Consider the following 18,872-nt stretch of genomic DNA (forward strand, 5'->3'; position numbering starts at 1 on the left):
CAGTTAGCTCTAACTGCAGTTTTTACACATACTTAGAAACTGCAGAAACTGGAAGATGACTGTCTGCCAAGAGAACAAAAAGGCCAAAGAGAAGTCATATTAAAATTTGCAGGATTACCAAAACCAATATTACACTGTTAAATATTTGTCTCAAGATCAGTCTCTTGCTATCAGTATCTCAAAAATATGTATATTTTAATGCATATATTTTATCTCACAATGTACAGATTCATTGACCTTGCCTGTAAAACATTGACTTAAGTGAAAATTTTCACCTATTTATACTTTCTCCCCTACCCAGGGCACATAGCAGTACGTTAGGGTAGTGCCACTGAGTAACATAAGATACTTGCTTCTGCTTATGGCTCAGTATGCTGTCTGCAGAACAAGGTCATCAATATATATATGAACATATATATGAAAGCAAATATTGCTAAAACTGAAAGTTTTTAGAAATGCCCTGTATTCGGTTTTGTGGTAACCTCATTAAATGACAGTTCTTTTTTAGGTCAATGTTCTGTACTATCCGAACTGAGTGTTATTACATTTGATGGAAACAACATAGCCCTCTGTAATATGGCTTCCTACATTTTAGTTAAGTTACCGGGAGAAATTATTGTTGCTCATATTGAAAAATGTCCTGCTAATCAGGTAAGATTCTTGCATTTCCACAATAATTGTAGTAGTTTATTGAATTTTTGTGTTATAGGTATGAAATTCTGCAAAAATGTACCACTTAAAACTTACAGATAAAAGCCATATCCATTGAAAAATGGCAAGTTATTTAATTTTCAAGGAGCATGCTTAATCATGCAGTCTAGATAAAAGAATCTTATCTCAGGTTAAATAGTAATTGTTTTATTATGTTATAAGGAAATTCAAATGTAGGTTCCTTTTAAATCATCAGGGGTTACATAACATCTGAATCTGCATGTCTCCTTTCAGGCTCTCTACCCACAAATCTTCTTGAGGCCTTGAATTTATACTTTACTATATGGTCAAATCATAGAATCATAGAATGCTTTGGGATGGAAGGGACCTTTAAAGGTCATCTAGTCCATCCCCCCTGCAATTGGAAGGGACATCTAAAACTAGATCAGGTTGCTCAGATCCCCATCCAGCCTGACCTTGAATGTTTCCAAATACTAAAATATTTCCAAAATACTAAAATACTTTGAATCATCACAGAAATATTTTGTAGTTATTTTAGGAAGGTATTACTGAGTTTGGGATTAGTGTGATGAGTTGTTCTTTGTAGTTGTCTAACTCTCTGCATTGCCTACAGAGGGGATCCAGCCACTTTATTTTTAGACTGCCAGTTTAGGTCGGGTCAGTCTCATCCTTAGAGTCTGTACATACATTTCCTTTGCACTGTCCCTAGTCCTGATTTATGAAGCCCTTGAACAAGTGGCTTGTATTTCCATCTTTGGTTTGTGGATGAGGTTTGTGGAAGTTCCTGATGAGGATCTTCATCAAGCTGCTTTCCTTCCCATCCCTACTTAGTCTGTTACCTACTCTCACTGGGCAACTGCACACTTGATTTTTAAGTCCTGAGTCTTACACTGTTTTGGAGGTTTTCTTTTAAATTGCACTCTTCACTGTTTCTTGGTTGCAGTCTAAAGGTGTGAATGCAGCTCACACAGGCAGATGAGCTTTAGAAGTCTGCAGCTGCAGTTCTTTAAGAAATATATTTTGAAAGGGCTTTGAAGCTTATGCTGAATCTTATGATGCTGGTAATGAGTTGCTCTCAATGTTAAAGCTGTTTAGTTAAAAGCCAGCTGAGGTATGGTATATACAAGCTGCAATCTTGTGCAGAAAGATGCCTGTTAAAATAGCAGTTTTATCAAAATTAGGGCAGGGAATTTTATTGGCATGACCATTGTATATTTATGTATTTTTAATTCAACTTCTTCAGGTCATTGTGTTCTCTTTTCTGTATTAATTTCCACATAAACCCCTTTAATTTAAATCTTTCACAAGTAAATCAAGTTTCTAAAAATAGTTCATAGAAAGGTGTCCTACATTAGCTGGGAAATGTGTATTTTTTATTATTTGTAAGGAATGTATTAGATTAGTTTAATTATGAAGCTGATTGTAGACGAACTTCAAACACAAACAAAACAGTCAACTTATTTTTGCCAAATAAGAATGCTGCTGATTATCATTGCACTTCTAATCTATTTTTAATGTTTTTCAGAGTGCAAATTCAATAAGAAAACTAGTGAGTACTTTTTTTTTTTTCTTATTATAAAATACAATAATATTAGACATATTGAAAAAATTCCCTATAGCACTGGTACAGAATTAGAAAAACAATAGTAACTAAACTTGTTTGTCACTTTTCTTTCAAGGTTCCCCCTGCAAGCACTTCAGGGCTCTGTTTTAAGAAGTTAAATGTAACAACACGCACATATAAATTACTTATCAATCGTTTAGCAAGAAAAGTAAGTATATATCGCCAATATGTAGCGTGTGTACACTTAAAAGATAGCTGGAGAGCTATTCTGTTGTAGAATGCAATAGATCAGGTTAATAGTGAACGTACTACAGGACTGGGATTACTTTTGCAGTTCAGGTTCCCAGTAATTCATAGTGTGCTAGAAGCAAAAAATATACATTTCTGATACCATGTTTCAGTTATATGTCATTTATCCAAAATGACACTTCGAAGTTCTTTTGAGATTTTAAAAAAGCTGTAAAAGTCATTTATACTTGAGACTATATTTCCAGACAACCTAGAACCGAACAGAAATGTTCCAAGACGTGATAAATACTTAAGCTGTCTTTCCTGCTAGTCAATAACAGATCAGGACAGATAACTTTGAATAACTGGGATAAAGTTTTTTGTTGTTTTATCATATGATATGTGATAAATAAGATTTATTGCTTCCTTAATTAGAAAAGATTTCTGTATCATTATTTCTTCTCATGTCTACTTCATTTGCAGTTATAGGAAATGGCACTGATGGGAAGCTCTGTGATTTAAGCACTGTGACTATTATTGTATGTGGCAGAGGCTGTAAAAAATGTCTTTTGCTGTAAGATGTAAAGACAGATAAAATACATCCTTGCAATCTGTTTTTATCCCTAAAATGTGTTTGGTTTATTTTAGGTAGTAGTGGATTCTGTAATTCAATCATTACCATTTTCAAAAGAAGGACTGAATATTCAGGATACTGGTGCAATGTATGTCGTTAATACCCCAGCTGGTATTAGCATCAAGTGGGCTCACGTTACAGGCATCATAGATATACAGTATGGATTACACTCTAACATATCGATGAAGACAGAAGGACTTTGTGGTGAGGCTATGGTGGCAATTTTTTCTTATTTAATAATTTCCCATTTAAAATTTACTCTTCCCTTTTGTGTCTGTGACCTGCTGTCCCTATAGTTCTCCTTGTGACCCCCACTAACTATACTGACAATCCTATTTGAGGTAGGCTTGTGAAATTCTATTAATTAATAATAATAAATCAATAATTCTGTTTCAAAGCACTGCTTGCTAATGAAGTAGTTTGCAGAGCAAGTAATGATCAGTACATTGTATCTAATTAACTTTTAAAAAATGTACTCATCTCTGCCTGTGTTTAAGAATATTGCTGAAGTCAAGTGAAGAAAAGGGGAAAATTTTCAAAGGAGAAGTGGCTGCTGAAGAAGGTCAGGTAGCTACAGTGTATTTCAGTGATTATGGGAGAAAAGAACAACTGTCAGTTGTTAGCAGCAGCAGCTTATCACTATGCAAATACTGATAAAAGGTGTATCTTGGGAAGGGTCCAAGTCCCCTGAGGATAGTGAATCCAAATTCAGACCTCTTAAGGTTGGATCTAGGGTCCAAAACTGTGCTGAGGTGTCTCAGACTTAAATTGCAACGATAGTAAATTTTGAATGTTTCAGGCTTCCCTGATAGCCTTTTTATAATTCTGCCAGTATGAATTATATGGAAAAGTGTAAGCAGGTATGTTAGAGTTACTCTAATTCTATCATAAATGTTCATTTTCTGGTGCATTGTAATTTTACAGAATCTACCCTATATTGAACAGGGAAATGAACTTTTTATAATCTTTTAAACTGCTTTTAGTTTTAAAAGCAAACAAAACAATTCAGATATGGTTTAAATACACATATAAACAAATTAACTGTTTAAAATCTATTGCTATATTCTGCTTGAACAAAAGGAAAGTTCTCCTAGATCTAGTGAGAGAAGGCAAATGCTGGCCCTGGCATGTACTGCAACTTTTCCCAGTATCATGCCATCTTCTCTATGCACGCTGAAAAAGATTGGGATGAGATGAGGTCAAATGTAGGAAGCATTATAGAATAGTTACTCTTTCTGCCGTGAAAAGACAGAAAGAGGAAGACTACGCAGACAAATCCAACCTCCGCTGTAAAGTATTGTTCTACCTGGTATCTTGCAGTAAAGTCTGACGCCTCCTTTGGTGCTCCTTTCCTATTCTCTGCTGTTTGTTCCTGTCTGGGATTTTCCTACCCTCTCCCTCTCATACTGAAGAAAATTGTGCAACTATGTGGTAAATTGGCTTTCATTTTAAAGCTGTATTGATTCTGCAATTCTGTAGTGTGGCCCTACAAATTCTAACGCCAGCACAGTTTGTGGGATGGCATTAGGACAGCAGCAAGAAGCAGAAGTGTTAAGAATACTGGAATGCTGTGCTACTGTCAAATGCTTCTTATCATGCAAATATGACCTTCTGTGTTTCTCCACACTGTCTGAGAGAATCACAGCCTGTCATGCCAGGCTAGCCCAGTTCTAACGAGGGACCCTGGAGAGTATCAGGATGCAGGGCTGGAAGCATGAAGGCAAGGACTTAGGGTGTGGTTAGCAATGCGGAAGGAAAGGGAAAAAAGGATATTGGAACTTTGGCTGGTCAGTCCCTGGGATGTAACACGGTATTATGAAGATTAAAATTTTGGCATTACTGACTTGTTATGTGCTTAGAGGAAGTATATGTTTTCCTTGATGAATTAATTGAATGCATACAATAATGAATTCAGGTAGCCAGTGGATGTCAGGGGTTTGGGTGGGGCTTTTTTTCAGTGGTTTTGTATTAATAAATTGAGTAAGAAATATATTTTCGCTAGAGAAAGCAATTTGTTCATCAAAAGATTCCTTTCATAACTTCTTGCATTTAGAATGTTCAATTAAGTTTCAATATAGTGTCAAATCATCAGCAACGTGCAGTTAATTTGAAAGCGATCTACATTTACTCCCATGGAGCTGATTGCTATTCAGTAGAATGAGATCAGAATCTGGTGCCATGTCAGTGAATTTGCTACACTCAACAGCACATTTTCGTAGCAGTTTTTCTCAAAAGTTAATTCGTTGTTGGGAAAAGTATCATTACTTGTATTGCATGATCTGCTTGTTTTGCTAAGCCATTGAGCTGCAACTAAAATCACAAGTAGAAAGTCGGAACTACAGTGGACATATAGCTGCTTTTGTTTATAAATTCAGATGACTCAGTCTCACAGGTGAGCCTGATGCAATGTTAATCTTCCCTTATCAAGTTCACTCTTCTTTCCCAAAGGAAGTAACATGGCATGTTTGCTTGCGTTTTGAATGTGATGCCTTGTCTCCAGGGGTGTGTAATGGAGATCCGACTGATGACCTGAAAATGCAGAACAGGACCATAATTACAAATATGGAGGAAATTGAAGTGTTCATTAAGAGTTGGGAAATTGAGAAATCCCTTGATGTAACAACCAGGAGGCCAGTAAGAAACTGTACTGAAGATAACTGCACATACTGTATGGAACTGTTAAACAGAAGCATTTTCATCCCTTGTCACAAGAAAGTGAGTACGAAGATCTGAGAAATTCCAGGTGCAAATTAAATAAAAGATGTATATTTAAGAAAAGAGTGAGAGAGATATGCACATTTTTTATGATGTTTTGCTTATTTTCATGAGTTGACAACTGGATGGGTGGCTTTAATACCTCTGTCGTGATGGCTTTAATACTTTTGTCATGTTGCCTATTGTAAACACACATCTACTTGGATCCCTGTGCTATTATGCTGTTTCTTAAATTATTTAGTAGACAAAACTCAAAGGAGAGACATCAGATCATTGTCTCTTCCAAAAGAGTTATTTTTAATAAATGCTTGACACAGGGCACTAGAACGGAAAGCCTCATGCTTCTGCTGCATACAACAGCAACTCATGCAGTCTGAGACTGACTGGACTAAAGAAATTTCCAGTTAAACAAATTTTGACATAGTCACTATTACATTGACAATTTGGTAGCATTTCTTACAGGAATTATTATCATTTTTTTCTGGACACTGTACTTTCCAATGAGGATATATCTGTAGCATGCAGACTACCACTAGAGGTGGGTAGTGCAGCACAGCTGCTTCCCGGAATGGGAAATGAGGAAGCCCCAAATCTCTGAGGCCCGACTTACTTTTCCCACTTAATTCAAAATAAAAAGGATTAATGACTCAAGTTGCCCTTTCTTTCTCAGAGATAGATGCGTACAGATTCCTGATTCACTTCTTGCTGTTCTGCCTTTCCACCCTTGGTTTGTGTTGTGTTATTCTTCGGTTTTCATCACAGAAAATGATGTTCGCTCACTTTAAATGCTGTTAAAGGTATTGCAGGCAGCTGAGCCCCTTCCTTCAAACTCCCAAGACCTCTTCTATCTTTCCCCAGGTAGAAAAAAAAGGAGGGAGTTCTGAAAGGAAGGGGTTAAAGAGGTTTGGGGTTTTTTTTAATATTAATAGATATTTGCCACAGAAACTTAATGAGAGGGAGCAGTGGTAAGCAGTTTGGAACCAAGAAGGGAGAGTAGCACCAGTGGGTAGCAGGATGCTTTTCGTAATTGTTTTAACATATCTCATTTAAAAGTAATTAAAGGGAATATGAATAGTCAGAAATCCTACTTCATATATGCTTCCAGGAGAACCCTCATAGCCTCAGATACAATGCAATTGCATCTTTTCCTGGTTTATAGCAAAACCTGACATAGCATCAAAATTGCCAAGCACTTGGTTCATCCATACGAACTTTGTTTTCTTTCATATACATGACACGATGGTGGCAGAGCCAGAGTGGATGAAGCGTATTGTGCGCTTCACAGGGCATGAAGTAACCGGACAAGAACACGTAAGAGAGTCATTAGCGTGATGAACTTTATGGCAGAAGTGAGCGACTGCTTGAAGGTTTCCTGAAACCACAGGGAGAGCTGGGCTGCAGCACAGTAGTTAACAGGCAGAATAAAACAAAAATCTGACTTCTTCCACCTTGTTATAAGCGTATGCAAATAAAAACAGCAGAAATAAGATAGGTTGGACTACCTGCATTTAGACCCAGTAACATAGACTGTCGGGTCCTATAGACACAGAAACAGAGCACAGTAATAATTCAGTCACAGCAGGAATTTATGGAAGGTATAGCAGCAATGTTTAGCTGAGATTGTTGACCTTTAGCTGACAGGACTGTACTGCAAAAGTTCTTGTAAGTAGTGTGACAATCTTATTAGGACTGTGTTCTGTGCCTACTAATGAGCATAAAAATTCTGGCGGTTTAAGTGTTGCAGAACGAGTGCTCTGAAAAAGAATGGTATTTTTTACTTTAGACACTGCTTGTAATTTTTCCCCTGCAGCTGTATTATTTCTTGCAATTAATGATTTCTTTTAATTACAGAAAGCTCTTCTACTTGTTAATTATCAATTACAATATGTTCCTAGGTGTCACCACAGGAGTTTTGTGAGAAGATGTGGATCAACAGTACTTATTTTTGGAATTATGAGTGTGATGCACTTTCTGCATATGTGGCTTTATGCAACAAGCACAACATCTGCATTAAATGGAGGACACCTGACTACTGTTGTAAGCAGATAACCATGTTCTGTAGTCCAGTGTGGCTTTGTACTGCTGCAGTGTTTAGTGATGACTTAAAAATATATTTCTTTCTATTATTATTAGAAGTACTGTCTCATTCTGTCACAGCATTAGTAAGTCAGGGTACAAGTTATTAAGGTGTTTTAGTTAAAGTGTTATGAATCAGTTTTAGTCTTGATTGAATTAGTTGCTTACCTAAAGTACTGTTAAAAATATAAATGTATGCTTTCTATGATACACTCACTTGTTTGTACTACCTGTTTATCCAGTGAAATGCTGAAAGAATAATAGCAGCACTCAATTTCCTATTTTTATGACTTGCAGCATTGAGTTGTCCTGAGGGCAAGGAATACCAGCCTTGTGTGCAACCCTGTGAAGCCAAAACATGCTTGAATAAGTGGTTCTATGAAGATTCTCCCTGTTCCTATTTAAGGGAAGACTGTGTGTGTAAAAATGGCACTATTCTGCATAGAACAGACTCTGACCTCTGTATACCAGAAGAAAAATGTAGTAAGTGCAGCAAGACAGAGTAGTTTTGCAAATATGCTAATATTAACTGCGTCTCAGTGCAAGCAATGTTTAAATTCTATGTCAGTCCTCAGTAGGTGTACGTTTGGTACAGCTTGCTTCAACAGAGCCTAGCTTTATCTCAAGCTACAGCAGTTTGTGCTTTCACTTCACTTGGATTCAAGACCCAGTGCCAATGTACTTTTGTTGGGGAAAAATGATGGTCATTGTTCTGTAGCTCCCAGGCTTTCTTTCCTGGAGTACTCAGGATGGAATAGCATAGACAGCTTCTTTCCCCTGCACTCACTGATTATTTTCACCCATAGCAAAGCATTTGTTCATTGGAGGTTTTTAAGGTCATCATCTTTTCTTGGATTCCTTGATCATAATGCCCCGCAGTGCTCTTATTTTATGCAATAAGGCTACCTAGATAGCAAACTAATTCATAGTTGCTCACAGGAAACCTGTGCTCTCCACTTCTTGAAGAGTTATAATGTTTTTCTCTCAGCATGTACAGACAACAAAGGACAACCCCGCTCTGCTGGGGAGATCTGGAATGGGTCCACGAGAGGCTGTTGCATGTACAACTGTTTACAAAACGGAAGCATTGTTGCCGTAGAACCTGAATGCAATGAGGATCCACCACCAGTCTGTGAAAGAGAAGGAGAAGTTATCGTTCATGTCATTGAAGAGAGGGCTTGCTGTCCAAAGAAAGTTTGTGGTATGTACTACCTTTGTTTTCAGTAACACAAGTATAAGGTGAGTGCTTGACATTCATCAGCAGATGATAATCTTTAGACAGGGTTGAAAGCAACAGTTTTCAGAAGTGGTTTTTAGGTACTTGTGGCTGGTTGGGTCAGCAAAGCAGGCTTCTTCTCTTTGTAAGAACTGTCTCACTGAAATAATTTTTTCTTTCTTAGAAGTCCACTAGTGAAACAAAACTTTTGTTAAAAATGAATGTTTAAGCTCTTGGGTGGAATTTCAAAAGAAACTGAGAAATACCTGATGATAGAAGTAGCTATTTGCTTTTCTTATTAGTGTTTTGGCATCAAGTGCAGTATCCTCTGACCTACTGCTGTTTCTCAGAAGCAGTATTCTGTGAGCTGATCATTGAATACTAATATTTTGTCTAGCCATGGTTCTTAGGAAAAGGAATATGCTTATTGCTCCTAAACTGTTAAGCAAAAGATATTTATTATTTCCTAACATCTTCAGGTGAAAAAAAGAGAACAAATGGTCCAGCTGATCTGGTGGTTTTGCTCATTAGTTAGCTACTAGTAACTGACACTGTGTTGTTCTTTTGTTTAGGGAATACTTTTACTAGCTTCATCTGTAGGAAGCAGGCCAAGTAAATACTTGCTTTAGGAGGGATATAACTCTGCTTGCACAGTGCCACACGGATGGAGCTATACCAGCCCTGGATTGAGCTGGGAGGTCTACATGATGGTGTGGAGTGCACTGTAAGCTGACTTGGCCTGTTGTTAATTTGTGCATCTCTATGCTAGATGCATAAATATCTTGAGGTATAGGACTTGCACTTGTATCTGTTCAAATATGTCAAAATTGATTGTTTTTTATTCCACAGAATGTAACATGTCATTATGTGACGCCATTATTCCAACATGCAAAACCAATGAAAAATTGGTTGCAGGCTACCATCCCTTGTCCTGCTGTCCACAGTACCAATGTGGTAAGGGAAATTACAAAATGCAGTTACTGAGACATTTTCCACACTTGTATTACATGTTGCACGAAAGTTTGCCTTACAAGTTGTTTTGGTTGTTAACAGAATGGGACATCATAAAGACCACCAAGGAATGATGTATTTTTTTTTCACACTCTAATATTTTTTGAGTTTGTGTTTGTATTTTGTGTCATTTTTGATTTACAGTCAATTTGGGGGTTTTGTTTTACTAAGAAGATGAAGAATATTTCTGTCTTGACTCTTTTACAAATACTGATTATTTCACATCCTACAGTATGCGATCCTTCAGTTTGTTTCAATGCTTCCCAGCTGGACTGCAGAGAAGATCAATTTATTGTTGAAGCAAAACAGGAAGATCCCTGTTGTTTTTCTTATCTCTGTGGTAAGAAGCCTCTAATATTTTTGTGGATAACTAAGGAATAGTTAAGTATTTGCAAAAAATAGTCTATAGTTCTAAACCTAATAATTGAATCCAAGAATTCTTGGAGAGGTCAGTGGGACTTCGCACAGGTCAGACTTGACTGGAGCATGAATTATTCTAGAGGTTTGGAATCTTTTATTTCCAACATCATTTTGAACATCATACTTTTGCCGTAGAATAAAATTTTTAACAGATACTGATCTTCACAGCTGAGTTATATATATGATCTATGCCCTCAGTGTGTTGTGTCATGGATCACAGCTCAGCCTCAGTAGTTCTTTACCACCAAACTGGCTATTACTTAGTGCAAGTCCTGACACTGAGGTGCATGCACTACTGCTTTGTTATGTTTTCATATTTGAATGTCAATCTATAAAAGCTCTGGTATCCAACTAACAAACATAATACGACTTGTAATATTAAATAAAATTCACGTGTGCTAACTTTCTAGTATTTAAAACTTTGTAAATGTCTGATTATTTTTTTTATTTAGTTTGTGAATCCTGTATTGACCCTGTTCCCTTGTGTAATGAAGGGGAAATTCTCACTGTAGACCTTAATACCATACATTATTGTTGTCCTCATTACTACTGCGGTGAGTGTAACTGTTATCTGTTCGATGTATTACCAAATTTAGTAAAAATGATAGGAAGTGTGTGTGTGGAGATTTTTTTGATTCAGCATTCAGGGTGGTCTTCAGCTCGAGATTAAGAGATCTAAATAGGGGTTTCTACATTTGAGGTAGGTTCAAAGGTTTTGGTATATACTCAATGGTGGGTCTAACGAACACAGTCAAGGGAGTGTGGGGAGCCTATTTAGTTCACCAAACAGTATATAGCTATTTTCAGGATGATCTAAATACTGATATATTAATCTGAAACTGAATCCCATCCTTGGTGTATAAATATACAATTGCTCCTGTATTAAATCACCTGTAATAAAACGACTTCCTTGTTGTTGTTCCTCTGTTGTACCATTCATTAGTGTTTGGGCACTTTCTATGCACTTCTAGCTTTTAGAGGAAGGAGTAGGCCAAGGGTTTCAAATACTGCTGGGTTGACTACTACTCAAACAATGAGCAGCCAGAAGAAAAATATTTGCAGTGTAGTGTAGTCACTTTGCTAGCCTTATAAAACACAGAAATTGTGCTGTATGTTCTTAACTAATGTTTATAAGTGTAACTACTTAATTTAGTATTCCTGCATTAACTCTTGTCCTATTACAGTCTTCAGGTAATTTCAGTTAATTAAACTGTATTCCAGTAAGTTTGGAGCTTAGTGATTTTTACTTCAGGTGGTTCCACGTTTGGTCTTTTCCTAGTACTTGCACCCAGACGAAAGTTTCTGCAAAGGCTTCTGTCACTGTTTTTACCAACTTCTAGCAGCCAGAAAGTTAGTACGTGTCTTTTTTCAGAGTCCCAGTAAGCCTCCTCTGATAAGACAGGCAAGTATTCTCTTATTAGAGTCATCCCAGAGGGGCAGTTGCTCCCTGTTGTCTTACAGAAATGTACTTTACAACACAGCTGAGATGAAAAAAAAGCGTGTTTTTCCAAAAGCCATGATTTTAGTTGTCTTTGGTACTGGCTGAGTCACTCTGAAGTAGGAAGAATATTAAATGATTGCCGTGTCATGTTTTCTGAAAAGTTAAACTTCTCTAAGGCAACTAAAAGCACTTTTGAAAATCTTGGTTTATTTTTCAGTTCCAAGTATAGTTGAGATGCTTAAGAAACACAATAAAAATTTATTAAAAATGTCATTATTTTTACAATAGTTTATCAAGAGAAATATAAGCTGGAAAATTCAAAGGAAATTTGAGTAAATTCTCATATCTGTCTTTTCCCCCCATTTAGTTTGTGATGAAAATCTTTGTTCTGAGCCTGCTATGGATTGCACAGATGACATGACGCTTGTGAAGAAAAAAATACCTGGGCAGTGTTGTCCAGAATGGCACTGTGGTAATTATTACTTTATTCCTTAATCACTACTATTAACAAAAGCTAACAATTAGTTAAGTGACTAATATGCTTTTCTTGTTCTCTTCTCAGAATGTAGCTGTGAAAATGCTACTATGCTGACCTGTCAATTGGTAAGCACTGTCCTTTAGATAGCTTTATTAATAGTGTTCAGCCCTCTTACTCTTCCCTTTCCATTCGTTGTTTCAATTAGTTGTAAAGGGTGAAAAGGCTGAACAGGGACAGGCTGGGACTCTGCCTCCCAGTGCCCAGCTCAGGCATGTAACTCCATCACGTTTCTGCACAGTGTTGTTAACTATTCCCTGGGGAAATTTCACTTTGTGTGTTTTAAGATGTCAAAAGAAGAAAAGCAACTGTAATATCATTCTGTTCAATGTTGACTTGAAACAATATGCTGGGAAGTTTTTCCACGTAAATAATTCCTAATTGTTTTTAATAATTAATGAGGGATGAGCTTTATGATCGTATGTATCATCTGGAGAAACGTGTTATTTTGTTAATCATTTATGCTTTTAATTAAAATGATTTAAAACTATTGAATTATTTAGCTGATATGAGAAGTCATAAATATTTTGCTCCTCACATACTTTCTCATAATAGGGACTGTGATCTGGAAAATAATTATGAGTGAATGTTCAAACTCCCATTATTACCATCGTGACGGGGATATTTTCCCTATCAAATGCCTGTAGCTTGTCCTTCTGTTCCCCTTCTATGAAGACTGCATAATGTAAAGTCTAAATTTGCAAATTTGAATAGTTGTCACCTATCTTTCAGAAGAAAATTCATAGAAGGCAGTTTTTTGCTGATATGTTTATTACTGAAATAACTTTGTAACTTAGGAAAAATTGCTGTTTAGCCACTCTGCTGTTTATATGCATTCCTAGAGAAAATTAAGTGCTTTGAGCCTGTTTAAAGAGATAAATACTTTGAATAACTGAACGTGCTACTGTGTCTTGAGCGCATTGCAATTTTTCTCTTTCATGAAAGCAGGCGTGGAAGTGATGAAAGTAATATTTTACATTTTTAGAGAAAAACTGTCTGTTTAGCACTACATTCAATTGTGCATGACTTTTGCAAACTCTTTTATCTTTTTGTACTCAGGGAGAAGTTAAAAAAATAGATAGTAGTGTTTCCAGCGCTTGCGGATGCACTCACTACATTTGTGGTAACTTTTTCATATTCCTAGCTGTTTTGGTTTAGATTTTAGTAAAAAGGGCATACAAAAAAAGAAAAAATAGGTCCATAATAATCTTCTCAAACATAAACACTCTTTTATCTTTATTTTATGGGTGTCTACCTAGTTATGCAATTATGCTCTCTTTTCTGAATATGATGGTTTGTCTGCTAACCCATCCATTTTGTCTCTGTTCTGGCGGAGCGTAGGAGTGTCGTAAAACTGCCCGTGGTTTCAGAGCCAGGTACTGTCTCTCTGGTGAGAGGCAGATGGGAAGCAGGTTGTGAACCTTAGCTGAGTGTGAGCGGTGCGACTGCTCCTAGTCCACTGTCGAGCACAAATGAGATGATATCTCATACCAGAGCAGCAGACCTGTCCAGCCAGCACAAGGGCAGGTGCCCAGTCTTAAGATCAGACCTCTGCTCCCTTCCCTCACTCAGCTACCCCATGTAGACTACATTTCAGCTGTACTGCATGGGGGTGCTTGAGGTATGCTGTAATCCTGACTGCACCCCAGGCTAGACAGCCTCTGGGAGCAAAGCACACGCTTACGGTACAGCTTGAGCATGTTACTGTCCCACAGGTAATTGCAGACATACTATTTTAATTTTGACAGAAAGGCTACATTTTGTGATGTACAGAATAATTCAGATAGTGTACTTAGCCCAATGTTAAATATTAGAACTCTCTAAAAATAAGAACAACAGATTTTTTTTTTACTTCCATAGTAGAAACTCTATCAATTTTGGACAGTTTTGCATTTTGTAGCATTTTCTTAAGCTGAATTATACCTCCTCCCCACCTTGTTTGGTAATTAAAACCACAAGCCAATCAAGTCCAAAAGTGAGAAAACTTTTGCCAAGCATAGGACTTTGCCCTGCTTTTGTCTTCAGTGATTCTGTGAATTTGCTTGACGATTCTTTCCCTCTGGTAACATTTATTTCTTTTGGTGTTAGAGAAGGATGATGTGTGCATCTTCCAAGAGGTCACAGTACTGAATCCTGGACAGTCAGTGATTCAGTACTTGGATGGAGACCTTTGTTACACTGTACACTGTTTACAAGAAAAAGATCAGAACACAGGATACAATGTCATGCATTTTACAATGGTGAACTGTTCCCAGCAATGTGAAGCTGTGAGTATTCTTAAAATACGAGAATGATGCAACTTGTGAGCACAACCACACAATTAGGATAAAAATCAAAGTGAAGACTTTTGCTAGTCCTGTTTGCTCAGCAAGAACTTGAGAACTTAACAGTGATGATGTGTATCTTGTGTCTCCAGGATTATTTTGAGAGGCAATTTCTAGCAGCATATGTAAACATACCCATCCATCCATCCATCCATATATTGTTTCTCTTGGTATTTTTAGTTTCAGAAATCAATGAATTTTCATATACTGCATGTTTAAAAAATACTTGTTTTTTTTCTTTTTTTGCTTTCCTTTCTTTCCAGCATCAAATATATATTCCTTCCTCCAGTCACCATACTTGTTGTGGTACGTGTCAAAATGTGTCCTGCTCTTTCCATACGGAAAATGGAACGTTAATTGTGTATGAGGTAAGTGCCTCTGGACAGAAACAGAAAATAACTGTAATGATAAGATAAACGGCTGCCTGACAGTCACTTCTTAGCTAACTCATGCTGTGAGTCTTGCTTCATACCTCCTTACTGCTGGTTACGCACTTAGGGACTATTTATAGTATAGGATAGGTAAAAAGTGTGTTCATTTAAAGACCTGCCATTTCACACTAGGTTAAGACCTTATTTCATTTTATTGGTTGTAATATTTTCTACAAAGATATGCAAATGTCGTAATTTACTTAGGGCTGGATATGCTCTAAGTGCAGGGTAGGGTTCACACTGTAACCCGACGTCCTGTGCTGTGACTTAGAGGAGTTGGGAGCTTCTGAGTCCACATCAAGACTCCTATGTCCCCCTCTTCCCAGGGCCACTCTGCTCTTCATTCTGGTTTCTACAGAAAGGAAGTGTGCAAACTGAAGCACTGGGGTTCAGGATCCTGGTGGTGTGTCTGAGCATCCACATACATGGAAATTTAGATGTGGGCATGACTTGGTTCATGCTTCCCATTGCTTTTGGAGCAAAAGAAACTATGGGACTTTTTTTCTGGCACAGGGCCCTTTCGTTCTGCACTAGGACAGCTGTGCTGAGCAGCCTGCTGGAGACTAGAGCCACGGATCCAGGGAGGAGCAGTCACTGGTAGTTAGAGGATGGTCTTTCCCTTTGCCACTTATGGGTGGTCTGCAACAAACTTTTCACTCCAGTAGGCACTACAGCATGAGGGCACCACTTTTACAGACATTTGGGGTTGGAGATAATGCTGAAGTGTTTTCTCTTTTTCTGACAATGGTTTTGGTTTATATATTCAGGAAGGAAGCACCTGGAGCTCCAACTGCACCAACTACAAGTGTGCAAAGACTGCTGTGGGGGCTATCGTACTGGAATCAAGTGTTGTCTGCCCTCCTTTTAATGAGACTGAGTGTACAAAGGTTTGTACTTTGGGTGAGGTAAGTGACAATAACTGATCTGGAGTTTGGCTTACACTTGACAACACATGTATACCTCATGCACTTTCTTTAAATTGAAAAAGTGGTAAGTAAAAACATGTAAGCGAGCAATTTACAGTCTTGTTTTCTATGTTCCCGTTTCCTTTTTGACTGGCACAATATCTGTGAGGATTATGAAAGTTTGTTTTGGGTCTTAATGATGACTGATTTTAAATTATTGTGGAATTGGAATCACGCTTGAGATACCACTATATACAGCGCTAATCACTGTGTCTTACTTTAGTTTGGAATAACCCTTTGCCAAGTTTGTAGTACCCATACACTAAATAAATTGGATCAAGCAACTCAGAAATGCTGCATATAAAAGCAGCCTGTGTTAAAAATTCCTTAAGCTGTGCGAAGATTAGAAAGATGACAGAGCAGATATAAACTTTATTATCTCTTAAACTAAACTTTGTATACCATAACAAAAAATATCTGTCATACAAGAAAGGGTATCTACCTACATCATATACCTAAAGATGTAAATTTGGCATACCCATATAAACTGGTTTGGAGAATGTGGATGCTTCACGTACGTTACATATTTGTTTACAATTTTAATTGTTAATTTAATACTTCTCTAACGTTATACTACTGCTTATAATTCTTGCACTTGCAGTACACCATATATTTAATATAAGCTACAAATAATAATAAAATAAATATAGAGAGGGTAAGTACCATTGCTGCCTTGACTACAGATTATAAATTTAGCACAAGTCGTACTTATGCATTGCATTTGTTTAAAAAAGTCCTTATTTCTTCCAATCCTGAAGAAGGCATTCTATCTAAAATTAATGCTTGTTCTACTTTGACTTTATGCTCGAGTTTCGTTCTTGGAACCCTTCTGTCACTGTCTATTAGGATCTTTCCTTAGTAATAATAGTTACAATTTTAAAGAATGGAGCCCTAAAATTAACTTGCTGACTCAGTCTGACCTGTTTCTCAGAGATATTGAGCATAGACTTGAGCGAGTAGCCAAGGAGAAAGCTCTTCTGACAGGCAGCTCAGGATAATTTCGGAATATGGATTTAAGAGGTTGAGTTTAAGTGCTCGTTTAAGAAGTTCTTGAACAACTTATTCAGTATTTTTTCTGTAATGAGATAAAAAATACCTGCTAGCATGAAAAGACGGAAGCATAAATGTCTTCTGTCCGTTGTTATTGTAAGAGTACTATTTATGTTCAGCTGTCTGCTTGAAATGCAGTTTTGGGGTATGCACTAAAATTGTGGGTGCATGTTTCTTGCCTGTACCCATTCTGACAGATTCTGACAGCCTCTCTCTCCGTCTCTCTCTCCCTCTCATGCTCTCTTTTAATTTCAAAAGCACATTTTCTTCACTTTCACACATTTTTAATTTCTAGCTAACAAGCAACTTCAGAAGAAATCAATAACAAAGGCTACAATTGAGAAAAAGAATTGAGCACAGCAATGGTTCTGAAATTGAGCAGTTAATGTTCTCTTTCAAAAGTGTGTATATATACATAGATATATTTAATGTTGTAAAGAGCTACTTATTAGGTATTAAGCTTCTTGGCATATGATCAGTGTAAATCATTTTACATCATCGGCAACGTTGCATACATGAATTTTTTAAACTATCCTAATAAGTCTCAGTGGTGGGGAAATAGATGGTAGTGGATGATACAAAAAGATGCTCATAGAAACTAAGTGGCTTATTCAAAGGAGACTAGATCAGATCAGATAAGCAGTGACGAGTTCATTGTCAGTGTCAAAGGCTGTATAGAATTTGTGAACCAAACCTTCAGCTGATCATATCTGTATAATTCTCTTGATGTCAGTGATACTATTTTTTATTAGTTGGATATCTTTAAAACATGGAATGTCTTGAGATTCAGTTCACCTTTGCATTGGGCACAGTCTTTTTTGATATACTCTCCTTTTATTTTCCTAGAATGGAGGAATTGTGCAGACGTATAATGATGGCTGCTGCAAGACCTGTAAGTGATGAAGGCTGCAATACGTGCTAGTTTGGCTTTGGTTTTGGAGGGCTTGTTTTTTAACCTCAGTTGCTGGGACATAAAGAAGGAAAAAGCATGCAGTCCCCCCCCAAATCACATAAAATTGTTATAGTTACCTAACCACCCCTGTTAAAAGGTCTTGCTTCATTTGGCTGCTGACTCGGTGATTTTTAACATTATTGTTCTGGAGTATAACCAAATCTCTCCAAATATAACCTGTGGAAGATGAAAAGTTAGCACAATTAAAATAATGAAAACATTATCTTTACTGCTAAGCTGACTCTAAAATATTGCCTATATGATTTTCACCATAAAAGATAAGGATTTCTCCCCATAAAATTGATTCCTAATTTGATGATGTTTTGAAATACGTCTCCAAACTTACCAATTCATTCTGTATCACTAGTATGTATTTTCTAGGGCCAAAATACTGATTTTTTTTTTTTTTTTTAATCCCAAATGAGGAAAAGTTATAGTGATACTGATGTTAGCAACTCTTATATAAAATTGACTTTTTAATATCTGGGAATACGTTCACATTTTCTGAGTGTGTAACTTTAAAATATGATGAATTGTGATGCAAGCTTACATAAAGGTTTCATAATTCATGCAATTTTAAAAGTCAATTGAGAACCAACTGATTTTCTCTGCAGTTTTGACTAGGAAAGGTTTTATTA

The 18,872-nt window shown here is 36.9% G+C and overlaps 1 protein-coding gene across 1 annotated transcript in view; it reads left to right on the top strand.

Annotated features, from left to right (window-relative positions):
• The window catches only part of OTOGL (otogelin like), a 98,315-nt gene that overhangs the window by 73,138 nt on the left and 6,305 nt on the right, over nucleotides 1–18,872 (top strand). The window contains exons 40-57 of the mRNA XM_087764422.1: nucleotides 509–651; nucleotides 2,198–2,221; nucleotides 2,352–2,444; nucleotides 3,113–3,302; nucleotides 5,599–5,813; nucleotides 7,709–7,850; nucleotides 8,187–8,372; nucleotides 8,878–9,090; nucleotides 9,955–10,059; nucleotides 10,349–10,456; nucleotides 10,989–11,090; nucleotides 12,345–12,449; nucleotides 12,540–12,580; nucleotides 13,572–13,635; nucleotides 14,601–14,779; nucleotides 15,100–15,204; nucleotides 16,035–16,154; nucleotides 18,129–18,174. Coding sequence (XP_087620548.1) covers nucleotides 509–651; nucleotides 2,198–2,221; nucleotides 2,352–2,444; nucleotides 3,113–3,302; nucleotides 5,599–5,813; nucleotides 7,709–7,850; nucleotides 8,187–8,372; nucleotides 8,878–9,090; nucleotides 9,955–10,059; nucleotides 10,349–10,456; nucleotides 10,989–11,090; nucleotides 12,345–12,449; nucleotides 12,540–12,580; nucleotides 13,572–13,635; nucleotides 14,601–14,779; nucleotides 15,100–15,204; nucleotides 16,035–16,154; nucleotides 18,129–18,174 — 2,181 coding nt within the window. The remainder of the gene's footprint in view (nucleotides 1–508; nucleotides 652–2,197; nucleotides 2,222–2,351; nucleotides 2,445–3,112; nucleotides 3,303–5,598; nucleotides 5,814–7,708; nucleotides 7,851–8,186; nucleotides 8,373–8,877; nucleotides 9,091–9,954; nucleotides 10,060–10,348; nucleotides 10,457–10,988; nucleotides 11,091–12,344; nucleotides 12,450–12,539; nucleotides 12,581–13,571; nucleotides 13,636–14,600; nucleotides 14,780–15,099; nucleotides 15,205–16,034; nucleotides 16,155–18,128; nucleotides 18,175–18,872) is intronic.

This window comes from Nipponia nippon, unplaced genomic scaffold (genome assembly GCF_047370975.1).
Source record: "Nipponia nippon isolate SJK-2023a ecotype South Korea unplaced genomic scaffold, ASM4737097v1 scaffold_3, whole genome shotgun sequence".
In the NCBI taxonomy this organism is placed as follows: Eukaryota; Metazoa; Chordata; class Aves; order Pelecaniformes; family Threskiornithidae; genus Nipponia; species Nipponia nippon.